Source organism: Nomascus leucogenys, chromosome 5 (assembly GCF_006542625.1).
Source record: "Nomascus leucogenys isolate Asia chromosome 5, Asia_NLE_v1, whole genome shotgun sequence".
In the NCBI taxonomy this organism is placed as follows: domain Eukaryota; kingdom Metazoa; phylum Chordata; class Mammalia; order Primates; family Hylobatidae; genus Nomascus; species Nomascus leucogenys.
In genome coordinates, this window is record NC_044385.1 from 105,070,746 (window position 1) to 105,088,799 (window position 18,054).

At 33.0% G+C, this 18,054-nt stretch overlaps 1 protein-coding gene across 18 annotated transcripts in view; it reads right to left on the bottom strand.

Annotated features, from left to right (window-relative positions):
* The window catches only part of RBM26 (RNA binding motif protein 26), an 87,536-nt gene that overhangs the window by 13,562 nt on the left and 55,920 nt on the right, over positions 1–18,054 (bottom strand). For all 18 annotated transcript variants that reach the window (XM_030813547.1, XM_030813538.1, XM_030813536.1 and 15 more), the window contains 6 exons: positions 12,796–12,921; positions 12,304–12,378; positions 10,721–10,888; positions 9,160–9,264; positions 5,149–5,349; positions 2,398–2,484 (listed from right to left, as the gene is read on the bottom strand). In XM_030813547.1, the coding sequence (XP_030669407.1) occupies positions 2,398–2,484; positions 5,149–5,349; positions 9,160–9,264; positions 10,721–10,888; positions 12,304–12,378; positions 12,796–12,921 (762 nt within the window). The remainder of the gene's footprint in view (positions 1–2,397; positions 2,485–5,148; positions 5,350–9,159; positions 9,265–10,720; positions 10,889–12,303; positions 12,379–12,795; positions 12,922–18,054) is intronic.

Consider the following 18,054-nt stretch of genomic DNA (forward strand, 5'->3'; position numbering starts at 1 on the left):
AAAGCTAGAAAACGGTGATACTTATGAATCTGACCATGTTTTGGCATAGGCTAATGTATGTGTTTGTGTCTTAATTTTTAATTGAAAGTTTAAAAAGTAAAACAAAAAAATGTTAAAAATAGACGAAAGCTTATTGAATAAGGATACAAAGAAAGAAAATATTCTTGTACAGCTGTGCAACGTGTCTGTTTTATGCTAAGTGGCGTTAGAAGAGTCAAAAAGTTTTTAAAAATTGTAAAGTTTAAAAGTTATAGCAAACTAAGGTTAATTTACTATTAAAGAAAGATAAAATGTTTTTATAAACTTAGTATAGCCTAAGTGTACAGTGTTTATAAGGTCTAAAGTACAAGTTTATAAAATAGGATAGTAATGTCCTAGGACTTTACATTCACTCACTAACTCACCCAGAGCAATTTCCAGTCCTGCAAACGCCATTCATGGTAAGTACCCCATACAGGTATACCATTTTTTATCTTTTATACCCTATTTTTACTGTACCTTTTCTATGTTTAGATATGTTTACCTACACAAATACTTACCACTGTGTTACAACTGCCTCAGTATTCAGTATAGTTAACACAATGCCAAAGTTTCGTGGCCTAAGATCAACAGGCTATATACCATATAGTGTAGGTGTGTACTAGGTTATATCATTTATGTTTGTGTAAATACACTCTGTGATGTGTACATAACAATGAAATTGGCTAACAACACATTTTTCAGGTCATATCCCTCTTAAGTGGCACATGATTGTATAAACTTAGGTCTATTTCTGAACTGTATCGTATTGTATTATCTGCTTTGTACTGCTTTTTAACAGTACAAATAATTAATGTAAATAACTTTTTAAAGTATGCTATGGCAGTGCTTCAAGAGTTATGCATGTACTTTAAAATTTCATTAAAATATGTTTTTAAAAGTGAACTGTATAGCCATTTATAAAATGTTAAGGAACACCATGTTTAAATGTGCTCTACAGGATGCCTACTTGGGCAAGGAGGTAGTGGTCAAAAAGGTGAAAGTGGAGATAAATGTAAAAATCCACAAAATATGAAAGAGGGGGGAAATAGTATCAGATGAAGTTAAATTTGTTTCCCAATGCAAATGTAGCTGATAATCTAGATTAAAAAGATAATTTTTGAAAAAAACTACCAAAGTACCAAACTAAAGCCAGCAAAGATAAACAAATCATTTCTACAAAACAGCCTGTAAAAAGACACGTTTAATCATTAGATACTGATAGTTTCACAAATGAATTCTATTAAAATTTTAAAAAACATATTTCCAATGCAACTTAAATTATCTCAGAAAGCAAAGAATAATGGAAACTTTCCAATGACAGGTAATAGAGATACCTGACAAAAATATCCCTCCCAAAATTTACAAACCAATCTTACTTTTGAAAATCATTTTAAAAAGTAAAAAGAGAAAGAGAAAGAAAAAGAAGAGACTTTAGTGATTTTTAAAAATACAATACTATGGGATTTAAACCAGAAGAGAATGATTAGAAGCAGTACAATGAAATAAGGTGAAAAAGAAAAAAAATTCATTGTTATATAAACATCAAAAAGCATTATAAAAATCCATTTCTAGCCTGGGCATAGTGACAGAAACCTGTAATTCTAGCACTTTGTGAGGCTGAGACAGGCAGATTGGTTGAGCTCAGGAGTTCAAGACCAGCCTGGGCAACATGGTGAGACCCCATCTCTACAAAAAATACAAAAATTAGCCAACTGTGGCGGCGTGTGCCTATAGTCCCAGCTACCTGGGAAACTGAGGTGGGAGGATCACCTGAGCTCAGGAAGTCAAGGCTGCAGTGAGCTGTGATCAGACCACTGCACTGTAGCCTGGTGACAGAATGAGAACCTGTCTCAAAAAAAAAAAAAAAAAAAGTCAATTTCTGATCAAAAATCTTAACAGCTCTCAATGAAACAGAGTCATTTGTATTCTACCTTAAGACAAAAAGCCAGCATCACACATAATAGTGAAAATACTAGAAGCATTTTCATTCTGCAAAAAAGTCAGTCACTATTATTAACAATGTTTTTAACATTTTTCTAAAGGTAAACAACGAAATAACAGAAAGTAGTAAGTGTAGAAATGTGACAGGTAAAACTATGTTTAACCAAAGATAAAAGAATCCCTGGTATCTCATGACAGCACAATTTGACATTCCACTTGGTGACTAAATATGTATTTTAATTATATTATGTTATACACAGAATTGCTTATAACTACATTAGGACATTCTTTGAGGGCATGAATTCCACTTCAAGTGTTCTATTATCAAAGCATATTATTTAGTAAGTTAAAAAATTCATTTATATTAAAACTTAAAAGTGTATAATACTTATAAATCATTTAAATCTGAATTGATAAATTATTTTTAAAACTTACTGCTTCAGCTTCTGCTCTTGTCTTGAATGTAATTACTGCATGAAGTGAAGAATCATCAATCTGACAATCTTCAATTTCACCATATTGCTTTAAATTAAAAAAAAAGTATTTCCTCCAAATAAATATTTTGAAATATCCAAAAATCCTAATGGTATTAAAAAACATTAAAATACTAATAAATATAACCCAGAATACATAACAATTCATAATGGTTAACAGAAAAGTATGGTGAGTAATTTATTTTAGTACTTGATATTGTAAGATAAAAGGTGGTCCTATCTTCCAATCTTACTTAAAATTCATACTTTCCAGAATTAGTAAAACTTATACTCGATTGAACTATGCCTTAAATGAAGGAAATAATGGTCAAAGCCTGAGCTTTCTTGCTAACTAACTTTCCTCTTATACTCACCAAACCAATCCCAAGATAAACTCTTTCTTAAGCAACATACTGAATCCTCAGAATTTCTATGAGTTTTTGGTATCATTCCCAATAAATGGGGAAAGAAAGAAAAAGAAAATTTAAGTAACTTCCCCAAAGTTAATTGTTAATTACTGGGACGAGATTCCAAGGTCTCTTGATTCAAGTTTAACACTCTAACTGACCATGGTTTTGCTTACTACACACTCTACTGTACTTTATAGTTGTTCAGAACATTTAAAAGCTAAACACATTGTATTATTCCTGTTTTTGGTTTGTTGGATATTTTTCCCTCATGTGTGGGAGGATTTTTCTACAAACAGCAACCTTTATCCCACAAAATTCTAGTCCTTTATATATCATTACCAATACCTTCCTTATCTCCCCCCAAAATTATAACTGTAATCTCATTAACTCCACACATATCATAGAAATGTTCTGTAGAGCACAGTAAAGAGAATGTCCTAGAGCCACTAAAATTCTAGCTCTGCCAGTTATTAGTTGTGTAAACAAGTTACTTAACCTCATCATGCATCATTTTCTTCATCTCTAAAATGGGTGTAATAAAGGTATCTACCTCACAGGGTTATCCAAATAACTCATACTGAATTATTATAAGGCACTCAGAGGGCATACATGCCACAAAGTAAGTGTTCTATAGGTTTTCAGTTATAATTTTTATTACTATTACTACTGGTACTGGAAGATACAGCATTTTTGTTAATCACAATTTGTAATAGTTAATAGTCCTTTAATATTACAGATATTAAATAATGTAATTTTTTTTTCCTCTGACATCCACCATGTGTTCAAATCATAGGTTGAGAGAAAAGAAGCTAAACTTCAACTAAACCTGTGCTCTTATTTAAGACTAATAATTTAAATGTGAACTTTGGAGTGAAATTTCAATGTTCAAATGCATGTCAGAATTTTCATTTAGAGGCTCTGAATACTTCTCAAGCCCAAAGCACCTTAGTCTCACCAAAACATAAATCACAACAAACTCACTTTGTCTGTTTGGATTATTTTAGCACATTCATTGTTAGTTTCCTGATTAGCTGTAAAACTATACACAACATACAAATTATCTGGATCTCCTTTCTCTTGTAGAAAGTGTGGAAGTGGGGTACACAGCAGGGAAAAGTTGGGCAAGATTTATTTCCAAGCTCCTTTCTAGTTCTCTTAATTCCTTTCTTTAACCCTTTAAATCCACCAAGAACAGACTACTCATTCTTAAATACTAATGATTTTGGTTATTTCTTAAACATAAACCATTTCTGTCAATATCTCCTTATGTCCTGACAAAATATCTGTAACTGCTGCAAGCCTCCAATATGATTTTTAAACACCTAAGTTTGAATTTTCAAAAGGTTAAATCATTTATGTACCTACCTACTAGCTTACCTACTCTTTAAGATCTAAACTACAGTTTTACTATCTATGAAACTTTCCTCTATTGTTCTTTTTTCCATCATATGCCGGCATGATACTTCTTTAAGTTACTGAAGTATTTATAGTGCTTAATCAATTATAATTTGATTATAAATTATGTCTGTAGTTTATTCTGTGTTAAACTGATACATGTAAAAGCCTTGAGGATAAAGAACTGATTATTTCCTTCATATCTCCAGAGCAACTACTATTAAATATAATGCTGAGGGTAAAACTGATGCTTAGTAATCAACCTTTGGGATACCACTAAGAATCACAGCATTTGAGATGGAAGGGCCATTCAGCAGGTATAATCTTCATTTTGAACATGAGCCTAATAAATCCCAGGAAGTCCAAGTTAAATAATGGATTAACAGAGCCTAGAATCCCATTCTCCCTTCTTGTAGGTCAATATATTACCATTATATGAAGTCTTTTTCATTACACCCTGACACTGACTGAGGCAATTTCAAGATCATAGGTCAAAATTATCTTGTTTCAATACTGGGTCAGCTAGATCAAGAATACATTTTTAACAAACACAAACCTTATTTTAATTTTTAAAAATCTGGATGGCCCATGCTGTATGTTAACTTTTTCTTTAAAAGTAAATATCAAATCAAACTAAACTACAAGACTTCCTCTCTGAAACAATAAAGTTTATATTGTTCATTTCACAATATTTCATGGCCTACTAAGTGTAAGAATAGTCTGTTCTAGATAATTACACAAATCCTACAGTCTGTTTTTAAATTAACAAAAAAATTAAAGATTAAACTCTTTGTTCAGATTAACGAGTTGAAATTACTTATGTCCTTTTCATAACTTCCTCTTTAATTATGTCTACTATCCCCAATGATGATTATCAGTATTTGTTTTGTTGAGCAGTAAGAAAGTACCGCAAAATGAGGAAGAAGATCTTCTCTATCGCTCTCTGTAAATGCAGAAATCTCCAATGCCCTGGGACGGTGATCCACCACAGCATGACCAGGCACACCTCGCCCTCGCCCTCGCCCCCTGCCTCGGCCATGAACTGCACCTCGACCTCTTGAATGAATTCCTCTGCCCCGACCAGATGAAAGAATCCCTCGTTTGGCAGCCTAGAAGAGATTAGACACACAGGTTAAACAATGTTGCGATTACTAACACAAGCCAAGCATTACACTCTGGCAGATGAATAAAACTTTAATGCAATTTGACAATGTATTCAAATGCCCTATAAAAGGATCACATAATTTAAATTGGGGTTTTAGTTTAGTGAAAGTAAATGTAGGTGGCTAGTAAACTGAAACAAAAAAATAACACTGAGGTCTTGGAATTACTAAATGTGCCTTTTTCTAAGTTCTTGCTCTCTAAGATATCAGGATATGTCACAAAAAGATCAGCAACTCCTGATTTCCAAGTATACAGTGTTAAATGTTACTTCAGAAGTCAGGCTCATAAACAGATAATACCTACATTCACAATAAATACATTTTTTCCAGTTACGATTTTCTATTTGTTTGCCAGTTGACTTCAATAGGTGCAGTTATCTCAAATCATTTTAATTACTTATCACTAACATCATTATAGAACCAATGTAACACATTGATATTCTACATTATTCTGTATGATAAGAGCACACCACTCCTTCATTCCACAAATACTTAATGTGCACTTTCTGTGTGCAAGTCTTTACCCTCATGAAACTCAAGTCGTAAGTGTAAAGAAGCATTAAACAACTAAGTTATGGCTGGGCATGGTGGCTCACGCCTGTAATCCCAAAACTTTAGGAGGCCGAGGCAGGCAGATCAACTGAGGCCAAAAGTTCAAGACCAGCCTGACCAACATGGGAAAACCTCGTCTCTACTAAAAATACTGAAAGTTAGCCAGGCATAGTGCCTGTAGTCCCAGCTACTCGGGAGGCTGAGGCAGGAGAATCACTTGAACCTGGGAGACGGAGGTTGCAGCGAGCCGAGACTGCGCCACTACACTCCAGCCTGGGCAACAGAGCAAGATTCCATCTCAAAAAACAAGAACTACTAAGTTATTTAACTATATTAATGAGAAGTGACTCAAAATGTGAAGAAATGCTTTAAGATTTGAAAAGAACTTCAAAGATTTGCAGTGAATAACCCACTAGAATGTATGTTTCCTGAAGATTTTTTTTTCCATTTTATTCTCTGCTTTATTCCCAGCAGTAGCTGGTGGATTGTATTTAATACTTGTTCAATGAATCAAAGGAGGAGCAAAGAAAAAGGCAAGAATGAGGTAGGGGTTACGGCATGAAAAAAGGCACCAACGCTGAAAGAAATGTAATTTCCCAAAGAATGAATATAATCCAGTGTAGCTGGATGGAGAGATAAGCCTGGAGAAAGGCAGAGTCAGATTACACATAACTTTAAGGATCATGTTAAGGATTTTGAGTTTTATCCCAAGAGCTATGAAAATAAATTAAAAGATTTTAAGCAGTAAAAGAGTGATGTAACCAAATCAGTGGTGAAGAGGATATTCTGGCTAGAGTTTTAAGAACAGAGTAGAAGGAAGAAAAGAAGCTGGGAAACCATTCAGTATGCCACTACAAGAGACCTGAAGAAGGAAGTCTGGACTACAGTAGTGGCAATGGAGATAGAAGTAAACGCATTTAAGATACATTTAGGAGTAACATATATAAAATTTGATAATTAATTAGATACAGATGCTGAAGCAAAGGGAGAAATCAATTAAGACTGCCAGATTTCTGGTTTGTATAACTGTACAGATGGGGTGTAGGAGCAAGATAAGCAAAATTTTGAAGATGTTGAGTCTTAGATGTGAGACACCCAAATGGAAGTGTAAAGCAGGCACAGCTGCCAAATCTCTGCTAGTATAGGTATTTCAGTTTCTTCATCTCAAGACGGTTAATCTTAACATTAGCTAAAATAATCATCTAATATCCAAATAATAATGCTAAGTGAAATAAGCCAGGCAAAGAAATACAAATACTGTATGATCTCACTTATACATGGAATCTAAAACAATCAAACTCATAGAAGCAGATAGCAGAATGGTGGTTACCAGGGGCTGTGGGGACAGGAAGAATGGAGAGATGTTGGTCAAAGTGTACAATGTTTCAGTCAGACAGGAAGAGTAAGTTCTAGAGATCTATTGTACAGCACTGGTTGGTGACCACAGTGAATAATAATTATTGTATACTTGAAAACTGCTGAGAGAGCAGAGTTTAAATGTTCATTTTTCATCAAAAAATCACAAGTATGTGGGGTGATGGACATGTTAGCTTGACGTAATCACTTCACAACTTATACATATATCAAAACATTTCGGATTATCATATATATAATTCTTCATTTGTCAATATAACAAAATAATACGTAATAATAAATTTTAAAGGTCAAGGATTAATATTAGTAATGGAACAGTATATACGAAAGTATGCTCTGAGGAATATTAATGCCTCAAAATGCTCCTTGAAAAGGAGGGTCCCTGGACAAATAAACTTGAGTAACACTGAATACTTAATATGTATTTTTAGAGATTCAGAAATTAAAAGCCTCTAAGAAACCTCACAGTAAAAACGCATATCCAACACAACCTGTTCTAAGATTATATTATTTAGCCTAAGAACCTTTTTTCACTAGCTTTCTATTAACAACTAATGGAATTACTGTGGTGAATGAACACATTCTGGGAAGTACTGCATTACTGCATAAAACTAATATTCACTGAAAACTAAACATAAGCCATGATAAAGGAAAAACAGAAAATGTCATTCAGTGTTTAGCTATGTTATAATAAAAAAGCAAAACACAGAATAATAAGGAATTTTGTTAATGCTATTATTTATTTAAATTATGGGCCAGAATTTTGAAAATGATATTTTGTTTCAAAGATTCCACCAACACTGGCATAAAATCGCTACAATGGGAAAAACACAATTTCTCTATTAACATAAAAGAAATATTTTTCAAACTTTTTTTCCCCCCAAAAAAAATATTGGGCAGGACACACATGCAACCACATCAAGTTTCCAGAGAATGCAAAGGTATGAACATTTAGGACAACATCCTATGGCTTCCTATGACTTTCAGAGAAGACAGAGCTTTCAGGCAAGTCTGGTAGCTACTAAATGTTAAGTCTTTAATACCTGGATGGCAGTATTCAAAACAGATTTCTACAGTGTCAAAAAAACGATCAAGTTGCCAACAAATTCAGAAAAAAGCATTAATCTCAGCTAAAGCTAAATAATCTAAAGTATAAAAATCTTAAATTCCTGTATCAAACCACAATACAGACATGTGCCAACTATATTAATGACGTTAATGTCTATTTCAAAATACAGTTCCAATCTTTGAACCTCTTTTTGCTATTCAAAAATTCTCTCTCATATCATATAACAGGAATCAATTTCACTAGGATTTGTTTCTTATATAAATAACCATCTAACTAAATTACAAGAAAGCAGTTTCTCTTTTCTAAACATCCACAGCACCATCTATAGGCAAAACTCAAGTAAACATATTCTTCAAAATAGTTCTCAATATATTTCTCCAACTAAAACTCTCATACAGCAACTCAATTTATATGCAAAGAATATCTCCATTAGAATACCTGAAAAGTCTTTATTATAAGTTTTCTATTCCAGGGAGGACAGACCAAAAATAGGAAAGAAATAAAATTCCTTAGAAATGGAGGAACTTGGGGATATAGGCAGAATTACTGCCACTCCTCATTAAATAAGATTTTATCTAGTACCTCTGAAAAATTTGTTGACCTCTTCCCTCTTTCCTATATTAACATCTCAATATGTATGCCAGGGTAAATTACCAACAATTACTAATTGAGAATGAAGGGAAGGGAATATATTTTTAAATTGACCACTACAACTACATTTGCTTCTTTTAAGCCTACTGTGTAGTTGTGATTAAACATACTTCCAGCTGTAATTCTGTATACTTTCTCCTAAGTTCAGTGACTTCTTCTCCAGCCTGCATCTTCTTATATAAATCCAGTTCTGTGTCAAGTAATTCCTTCTGCATCTAAAAAATAGCAATTAATATATTAGGTGACAGTAATTATTATCCTGTATTGATACAAACCTTTTTAAAATAACTTTTACACAGTCCCATTTAATCCATATATTTCTATTTCCAGTATAATCACTCTAGTCCAAGCCAAAATACTCCACACCTCCACAATACTGCAACAGCTTCCTAACTTGTTGCTACTTCCACTGATTTTCCTATAATTCATTTTCCATACAGCAGCCAGAAGGAGATTTATATAGACTGATATGGGGTAATTTAAAGGAAATAACTAAAAGGAAAAGTAAAAAACAAAACCTAAAAAACCAAGGTGCTAATAAGCAATACAGAGTATGTTTTTACGTAGAAAACATACCTATCTACATTCATACATTTACAAAAAGAAAAACTAGGATAAACCAGAACTAATGATACTAGTGACCTATAAGGGATGGGTGGGGACAGAGTGCCAGGAATCAAAGGGAAAGGGATCTTTTATGTATTCCTTTTTATATAGTTTTGCTTTTGAACCATGAGAATTGTTTCACTTGTTCAAAAAATAAAATACAATCTGCAAGAATTGGGGCCAGGGAGAGGCGATCCAAAACTGAATACAAATGCAAATAGATTTAACTTTATCAAATTAGTAACAACTACACAAAAGGGGGAAAAAAGTAATCTCAGACCACAGTTCTGACTTTACACCTTTAGTGGAATACACCGAGGCTGTAAAGAACGTAAATAAATTTTGAATTTTATATTTAGTTAGTTGTTGGAAGTGGTATTGTAGCAATTTTGGAGCTACTTTAAACGTATTATAGCACTGTGTTTAATAATAATACATTGATATTAGTGGAACCAAGTTGCCATTATGGGAACAGAAATAAAATATGAAATAAGAAAAGGAACAACCAAGTGGTGTTGGGTTTGAATTTAAAATATCAATTAGAGTCATGACTTTATACATATATACATACAGACACACCAAGTATAAACATTGTATAACCCCGTTTTTTTCTTAATCACTTATTACCATCTATGTAATAGATGATCTACCTGATCAACCTGAATTTTCCCCTTTTCAATCAATCCACTGTGTATGGTGTTGTCAGAATGTTATTAATACTTGTCTATTATTAACCCTCTATATCACCAACTACTATTATATAAAACTCAAACCCTTAGTCAAGCAGTCAAGTACCTGTAACACTTTGTCCTCAAGCTGCCTTTTCAAGATTACCCATGACTATTTTTCTAATTAGTGACTTTCCAACTACAACTCCACAGAATTTAAAAGATTAGTAGAGTTTACTTGTTTGTACTTTTTTATTTATGGCAGGGGGAGAATGGTACATACAATGGTCAGATTTTGAACAAAAGATATTACCTACAAGAAAAACTGAATCTTAAAAATATAGTGTCTAAAGCTTGTTAATAAGTAATAATATGAACAACAATGAAATTAAAATACCTGAGTCTTGGTTTTTATACTTTTTGGAAGACAGCGTCCGGGAGAAGCAGCTTTGACCTCATCTTTCAACTTGGTAATATTTTTTGTCAAAACCTCTAAAGTTTTCATTATTTCTGCTTTATCTTCAGACTTCATTGTTTTGTTTTTCTCCAGTTTTGAAATTAACATCTGCCAAATTTTTAAAAAGAGAAAAAAAAGCTAATTACTCCTATTATCATTAACAAAACAAACACTGCAAATTTAAAAATAAATATTACTACTTTTTTTAGTTTATGCATTCGTGAGAAGTCTAACAACCACTAATTATCTAAAGATAGCAGAATAGCAGATTTGGTGATGCTAACTGTATCTCAATTCAAGTTTTACTCTTGGTTAAATTTGTGAAGAACTGTTACTATTTGGGTCTCTCAGAACGTAATTTTGAAGCACACAACCAGAAGGAACTCAATTCTATCGCTGAAAAATTATCAATTTGAAAAATATATTAACAATTTTACTTTCTAATCCATTTGTTGATGTTACCGCCTCTAAGTATTCCCACTATCAATGTCATCTCCAGCCCAGAAAGAACCAGAGGAAAAGCTTTATGGTTCCTTTCATACAATAAGATATTAGAAAAAATGAATGTTTAATTACTTTTTCACCTGAGAATGATACTCCCATCATGAACAGGAAACAACAAGATAAGCAAGATAATATGAGGTAAAAGAAGCCACATGATTTATTGTAGGTTTCCTGAATTAGGATGGCTTCAGTTTTTGGTTTTGTAAAGTACTGTGATTTCTCTTAATCAAGTATATCCAACTTTAAATTAGAAAAGATACACATTTCAAATCAAAATGTAGTTTCTGTATTTTCAACATTTTGAAATGTCATACTACTAACCTTCATTACTAGACATAATCAAGAACTGAGACTAATTAAATGTCATCAATTAGAGTAACTCGGTCCAAAAGAAAGAACCCAAGTCACATAAGTAATTTTTAATTTTCTAGCAGTCACATTAAAAACATAAAAAGAAACAAATACGATTAATTTGATAAAATATTTTGCCTAACCTAATATATCCAAAATGTGACATTTCAACAATTATTGTTTTACTTTTTTCTTTGTACTACATTTTGAGATCTAGTGTATATTTTACACTTATAGCACATCTCAATTTGGACTAGACACATTCCAAATGCTCAACAGTCAGACGTGGCTATCAATAGTCACATGTGGCTACTAACTGCTATACTAAACAAGACAGGACTAGAGAATCCTAAGCTAGTGAAGAAAGGTACATATCAATACGGAGAAAAAAGGTTCCATTTAATTATCTCTTGAGAAAACTACTGTGCAGCAACACAGCTGAATGAACACCTTAATTTCATTTTATGTTGATAACTATAGTACCAGTTAAAGTATAAAGTGTACCCACCATTTGATGTATGCTCTTCATCTCCAATATTATCATTGACAAATATTTGTTTTACCATTACCAATTATAGTAAATCTTTTTATGACTAGGTAGTATAAGATTAAGTTCACTCCAAATTATAACATTTGCAATTTTGCCAAATCTAACTTTAACATTTTACCTTCTGTGTTTCAATGTGCTTTTCTAAAATTTCTTGTTTCCTTTTCCTTACATCCTGCTGAAGTTTCAATGCCTCCTAGAATCAGGGATCAAAAATATCATTAGAATTTTTTTTTATTATTATTATTATACTTTAAGTTTTAGGGTACATATGCACAATGTGCAGGTTTGTTACATATGTATACAAGGATAAACAATATTATTCAAGACAAGAGAAATGGTTTTAACTGAAGAAGTCTGTCAACAGAAATTATATGCAAGGCTTTTCTATGTAAAACTTAAAATATATATGCAAGTTTCAAAGATTAATCATGGGAACCTTTCTTTCAAAGAAAAAATTTTTATTTACTGCTATACTATGGAAAATAAATGTTCAGTGGCAGCCAACAAACACCCTTGTAGTCTTATTTTGCAATAAGCACTGAAAAAACACATACACAAGGAACGCTTTCCTATATGCAAAAATTTTTTATACTATACCAGTTGTACTTACCTGTTTTTTTTTCTGTGCTTCATTATTATCAACTGCAGAGGTGGAAACAAGTAAGGTTTTTTGTGCAGCCTTCAAAGCAGCTGGATTATACACTGTTTTTGTTAGGCCAGTAGATGTAGACAACACCTACCAATACAAATTCAACTTTTAAAAATATATATCAGCTGTTCGTGATATCCTATTTTCTGTAAGACTCAACTTTAAAGCACTACTGTTAAACTTCAGCTTCAAAACAAACTGAACTAAATGTATTTTATACTTATAATAACGAAATCATATTTGGTGATTTGAAAGGTAGAGTATAAATAATAAGCTCTAAAATTTAAAAAAAATGAACACCAAATACCTATAGAAAAAGAAGTAAAGAAAAACATAAAAATGTCAAAAACACTGCTGTTACTATATCACTGAGAAAGTATTAGTTGTTGAATATATTTACTAATATTTGTAGTGACTAAAGCAAAAACCACACTCAAGAGCATGGCACAGGAGGAAACTGGCTGCTGTCCCTCAATTTAACATGATCATTTGCAACTTCCAGTTCTGAAACATACCCTATTGCATTCATTCTCCATTCCTTTGGTAGCAGTGCTCCTTCTGCTTGAACCGACCTTACTCTCCTGAACTCAGCTTAGGTTCAGCCTAACACAATCAAGACCTCTAACAAAGCCTGAATCATTTCTCTTTTCTACCCAGGTCCTTACATGAAATTTTATTTCTTTGGCTATTAGGTAAAAATGCTATTAGCTATTTTTAGTTAGTGTTAGCTATTTAGTAAAAACACAACCTGATAATATATTAATTAATGTGTCTTTTCCCCCGTCTACATTGTAAGGGCATTAACATAAAGACTTGCCTTTCTCTTCTGTGCATCTTCCAGTACCTAAGTCTTGCCACCAACTAATTATGAGACCACAGGTAAGATTAAGTACCATTTTGGGCCTCAGTTTGCTCGTCTATAAAATAAAGATGATGAACATGATGGTCTCTAAAGTCCTTACAAACCCAAAAATTCATTCCAAGAGGGCAGAGATTTTGCTTGTTTTTTAACTTGGTTCAGTGCTACAAGCAGTGCCAGGGCACAGGGTAAGTACTCAAAAAACATTTCTGCACGAAACTAGACTGAAATGACTATAGGTCAGAGTGGACAACCTTTTCTATGCAATGGTCAGCTCAAAAAAAAAAAGTATTGGGTATCTTTTTTATCCTTCAAAAGCAAAACAGTTTAAGTTCCACGGGGTGATTGGTTACTGGTTCTTAAAAAGAAGCCTAGGAATCCCTGCAGGGTGATCTACGAATGCTATAAAAACTAAACATGAAAGCAAGTGTGTGAACACTGCAATTTTTCTGAGGAAAAACATTGTTTCTAAAGTCATTGTTTCTAAAGGAGTTCATGACCTAAACCTAAATAAGGTTAAAAGAACTACTCAAGTTTAAGAGTATAAATGAGAAAAGTGGCCCTATTTTTTAGCCACTGAAACATTAACATCTGGTTAACAGCTAAGTAGCAATCTGAAGACTACTTTCTCATCTTTCATCATGAAATTTGATTAGGGAACATCACCAATCACTATTCTAAGTATTCAAGAAAGTGCCTCTAAACGAAACAAAAACCTAATTGTACTAGTTTCATACAGTACAGCTGATGTTTAAAAATAAAGGTTCTTAACAATATTTGATGTGTATTAAAATTTGATCAATTATTATATTTGTGAGACAGGGTCTCACTTTGTCACCCAGGCTGGAGCATAGTGGCCCAGATCTTGGCTCACCGAAACTTCCACCTCATGGGCTCAAGTGATCCTCAGCCTCCCAAGTAGCTGGGACCTCAGCCACGTGCCACCACAACCAGCTAATGTTTTGTATTTTTTGTAGAGACAGGGTTTCTCGCCATGTTGCCCAGGCTGGTCTCAAACTCCTGAGCTCAAGCAATTTTCCTGCCTTGGCGCCCCAAACTGTTGGGATTATAGGTGTGAGCCACCATGCTCGACCAATTAAACAAAGGTTTTGTCTGTAGTCAGACTTCAGTGACCTTTCTTCGTAATTCTAGAGAAAAATTTCTTCCATGCTACCTAACCACAGCACAAAATGCCAAACCATATGACTATACAAAGATAAGACAATAACTTTATTAGTAGAGAAACACAGGATAAACTGAAAACAGGGCCTAATTAAGTTTCACAAACTGTTTTCTTCAATAGGATTCCGTAAGTTGAAAAGCTGTGGCCAAAAAAAAAAAAATCCTAATTATTTAAGTGGGAAACAATGAATATCGAAACCCAATTTTCCAGTTTTTAATTTATATTATCTTCATAATAAAAGCAGTGAGAAGCCCAGAACAAACCCATATAATTTATTTAACCAAGTATTTCTCAGTTTCAGCGAGAATACTCCTTTTCAAATCATTCTTAACATGTAGTATCAGACTAAGGAGTGCTGGTTCAAAGTGAATAAAAGTATCTGACAATGGTAAGACTCCTTTATTCCTAGAAGTATTCCCATTTCCTTTTTTATCCAGGAACATCCTTCTGCAAAACTAGAACATCCACGAATGTGACTCACCGAGCCTACAACTCAGTGACTGTAAGACACACTATCATTTATGTACCCCTACTAAAGAAAAAAAGGCTGCCAATCATAACCTGTGTCTAACAATTATAAGACACAGCCCAATGTCAGAGGTGTTAAAATGTAAAAATGTGACTTATAAACAATGAATTATATTGTTCACTATTTGAATCTATTTGGTTCTGGAGATTAGATAGTTTGTATAGTAAGAGACACATGTATTTTCAAAAGAAGAAAATCTATTAAAACTGAAATTAGTGGAGGGAAGTAACGAGCCCAACAGAAAAGAAGATACTCCAAGAACAGAGACAGTGACTTCTCCAAACAACCACATTTCTATTTTCCAGATGCATTTCTATATGTGCTATAATTTTTACATATTTACTTCTATACATCTTACTACACTTAATCCCAACTGTGTGTGAATTATTTTGAATTTTCTATATCTACAACCATGTCATCTGCAAGTAAACAGTTGTTTATTTCCAATCTTTATATGCTTTATTCTATTTTCCTTTCTTAGTGCACCCATGAGTCCCTCCAGTACAATACTGAAAAAAAATAAAAGTGATGCAAATGGACATCCTTGTCTTTCCCAACCTCAGGGAAAAACAGTCAATATTTCACAATTGAATATTATGTTAGCTGTAGTTTTTTTTCTTTTATTGCAGATTTCCTTCATCAAATTAAAACAGTTTTTCTCTATTCCTCCTTTGCAGAGTGTTTAATGTAACTAAGTAACAGAACACTTTCTCTACTGAGGTAATCATCTAGGGTTTTTTCCTCCCTCATTCTACTAATGTCAATTAAACTGATTTTTCCAATGGTAAATCAACCTTGAATTTCTGAAATAAATACTACCTGGCCATGACTGATTATGTATTTCACGTATCACTGGACATTTGCTAATATTTTGTTTAGGATATTTGTGTCTATGTTCATGACAGATGTTGGTCTGTAATTTTCCTTTCTTACAGTATATTGTTAGGTTTGGTATGCTGAACTCAGAAAGTAAGTTGAAAAGTATCATGTGCTGTGTTGTTAAAATGTATAGCGCTAATACCTCTTATTTTCCCTAAAGAGAGGGAGGTTACAATCCATTAACACCTCCTTATTTTATTTCCTATGTAAAATAATACCAGCCATAATAACGACAAGTAATCGTAAAGAGAAAAATAGCTGTTTTTCATAGATAAGAATGGAAGGGAAAAAAGTATTTTGTAAAATTAAGTTATCCAAGTATCATTTTTCAATAACCAATGCCCAAGTAGAAATTAAATACAAATATAGTTATGATGTTTAACAGCCACACTCACAATAAATAGCTCCAACAGGTTTTTAAAGCAGAAACACCTTGGTTTAATGCAATCAAAAGATAGTATCTGAGGAACTATGTGTAGGAAACATATTAATACAGTTACTGTATGGTCAGTTTTCATAGTAAGTAAATAGTCACCTGTTCAGTAAATCTGAATGTTTATGATATTCACTTAAAGCAGCACATAGATGTGCGTTCTGTATCAAACCTGAGAGTTCTGATGAGAAGAATGGGATTTTGGTTTAAAATTAAGTTTATGCATACTTTTAGATATTAATCGTTTTTAAATTCCAAGAACACAAAGTATGTTTTAATGCACTCATCTATCTTATCTTTTTTGTATCTTTCAAAATTTTATTCTTTTAATTGACGAAAACTGTATAGAGATGTCCCTTAACTTATGATGGGGATACATCCATTGTAAGTTGAAATACCATTTAAGTTGAAAATACATTTTCAACTTGTAAGTAATAAATGCATCATCAAATTGAAAAATCGTTAGTCAAGTCACTGTAAGTTGATGACTGTATATTTATCATGTACAACATGCTGTTTGAAATATATACACTGTAAAATGGCTAAGTCAAGCTAATTAACATATGTATTACCTCACTTTTTTTTTGTGGTGAGCTACTTTCTTGGCAATTTTCAAGAATGCAACGCATTGTTATTAACTATAGTCACCACGTTGTACTATAGATATCTTTATTTCTCCTATCTAACTGAAGTTTTATATCTTTTGACCAACATTTCCCAATCCCCTGCCCTCAGCCCCTGGTAACCACCATTCTACTCTCTGCTTCTATGAGTTCAACTTTTTAAGATTCCACATATAAGTGGAATAGACAAAGGGATTAAAAGAAACAAAGATTAAAAATCTTGCAGAGAAATATTTTAACAAACATCAAAGTAAAACAATGTACAGTTAGTAATGAATTTTTGCTACACAAATAGCTTAGTTACTACAAACTTCAGCAAAGCTAATACATTCAAATAAATTAATTTCATATTTTCCTGTAAAAAAATAATCCAGGTAATAATCCTGAGAGGCCAATGCATTAAAAAATAAGAATTAAAAAAAGTCAATAACAGTTAAGAAAAAAAACTATCATAAATCCCTTTTTTTTTTTTTTGAGACAGAGTCTAGCTCTGTCACCCAGGCTAGGGTGCAGTGGCGCCATCTTGGCTCATTACAACCTCCACCTCCTGGGTTCAAGCAATTCTCCTACCAGCCTCCCAAGTAGCTGGGATTACAGGCGCCCGCCACGAGGCCCAGCTAATTTTTGTATTTTTAGAAGAGACGGGGTTTCACTGTATTCGCCAGGCTGGTCTCGAACTCCTGACCTCGTGATCTGCCTACCTCGGCTTCCCAA